A 1,754-nucleotide genomic window follows, 5' to 3' on the forward strand; every position below is an offset into this window, starting at 1 on the left:
TGGAGTGGGCAGTCCAAAACTCGAAGGCATAGGTTTAAGGTGAAAGGGGAAAGATTTGAATGGGACCTAAGGGACAACCTTTTCCCACAGAGGGTGGTATGTGTATGTTTGAAATTTGAGTTGAATTTATTGTCACATGTACCGAGACACAGTGAAAAGCTTTGTATGGAATGAGCCTAATGGATAAGGCATTGGCCTCCTAAGCAAGGGATCGTCGGTTCAAGTTCCACCTGGTGTGCTTGACTTTAGGGCAGCACAGTGGCTCAGTGGTTAGCACTGCTGCCTCACAGCACCAGGGACCTGGGTTCAATTCCTGCCTTGGGCAACAGTCTGTGTGGAGTTTGCACATTCTCCCCATGTCTGTGTGGGTTTCCTTTGGGTGCTATGCTTTCCTCGCACAGTCCAAAGATGTGTAGGTTAGGTGAATTGGCCATACTAAATTACCTGTAGTGTTAGGTGCATTAATCAGGGGTAAAAGTAGGGGAATGGGTCTGGGTGGGTTGCTCTTCGGAGGGTCGGTGTGGACTTGTTGGGCCGAAGGGCCTGTTTCCACACTGTAGGGAATCTAATCTAATGTAAACCCATTCTGCGAATTTATGTCTTTATTAGACCAAAGAGATGATCCATGTCCTCTGACATTACTCTCACACTTTGCAATTGCTGCTTCCTCCATAGGTTTTCAAGCATCCAGTGTGTTGAATTGAATTTTAAGATTATTGAGCAACACCATGAGCAATGGAAGAAGGGCTGAAACCGCTCATACGATATGTAAATATAGAATCATAGAATGGTTGCCATACATTCAGCTTTGTGTCAGCTTTCCACAAGAGTAATCAGCTATTTCCATATTGCCCCTCTCTTTTCCTGTAGATCTGCAAAAATATTCTATTTAGCTAATATTAGATCCATTTTGAAAGGCATAATTAAATGTTTCCATCACACTCTCAGGCAATGCACTCCTGTTCCCAACTACTTGCTGTTGATAAAGCTTTTCCTCATAACACTACTGGTTCCTTTGCCAGTCACTTATATCTCCATCTTTCCACAAATAGGAATAAAATGTGCAGTCTTGAAATAAAAAAAACTGATATACTGTACTTTGTAGTTTTCTACAGAAATCTAATGAAAGATTGTCAAAGTTAAACGTTTTTCATTGATAGACCTGCTAACCATTAACAGCATTTTTTGTTTTTATTTCAGATTTCTACCATCCACAAATTATGATATGAAATATGTTTGACAATCAGACTGCAAAAGCTGTCTGAGTCTACCTACTTTGCACTAAGCTTCTCTGACACCATGTCTCACGTGGGTTTGCAACAAATGTGAGTAGGCGCTGCACATTGGGAAATGTGGTCTGCCCATTGCGAGCGCAGGTGCCAGTGATCCAAGAGAGAGGCCCAGGAAAAGACTACATTTCCCAGCAGGCAGGCGAGGCTGCGCGGCCGTTCCCCGGATGGCGCGGCCCAAGATGCAGCGCGAGCAAGAAGACCGTCTCTAACCGGCCATTTTGAGGCTAATTGGAGCGATTTCTGCAATCTTGCAGCATCCAGGGAGAATCTGCACTTGAGGGGCCCCATCATGCCCGGGAACTTACAGGAAGGCTTCGGCTGCGTCGTAACCAATCGGTTCGACCAACTATTTGGCGATGAATCCGACCCGTTCGAGATCTTAAAAGAGGCTGAAATCAAGAAAGACAAGAAGGAGAAAGACAACAAGACGGCCGGGTCAAAACAGCAGCCCAAGAAGGAATC

At 44.7% G+C, this 1,754-nt stretch overlaps 1 protein-coding gene across 1 annotated transcript in view; it reads left to right on the plus strand.

Annotated features, from left to right (window-relative positions):
* Window positions 1-1,463: 1,463 nt before the first annotated feature.
* LOC122554729 (plasminogen activator inhibitor 1 RNA-binding protein-like) overlaps window positions 1,464-1,754 on the plus strand; it is a 42,361-nt gene continuing 42,070 nt past the window's right edge. The window contains exon 1 of the mRNA XM_043700106.1: window positions 1,464-1,754. Coding sequence (XP_043556041.1) covers window positions 1,582-1,754 — 173 coding nt within the window. The 5' untranslated portion in view covers window positions 1,464-1,581.

This window comes from Chiloscyllium plagiosum, chromosome 11 (genome assembly GCF_004010195.1).
Source record: "Chiloscyllium plagiosum isolate BGI_BamShark_2017 chromosome 11, ASM401019v2, whole genome shotgun sequence".
NCBI classification, from domain to species: domain Eukaryota; kingdom Metazoa; phylum Chordata; class Chondrichthyes; order Orectolobiformes; family Hemiscylliidae; genus Chiloscyllium; species Chiloscyllium plagiosum.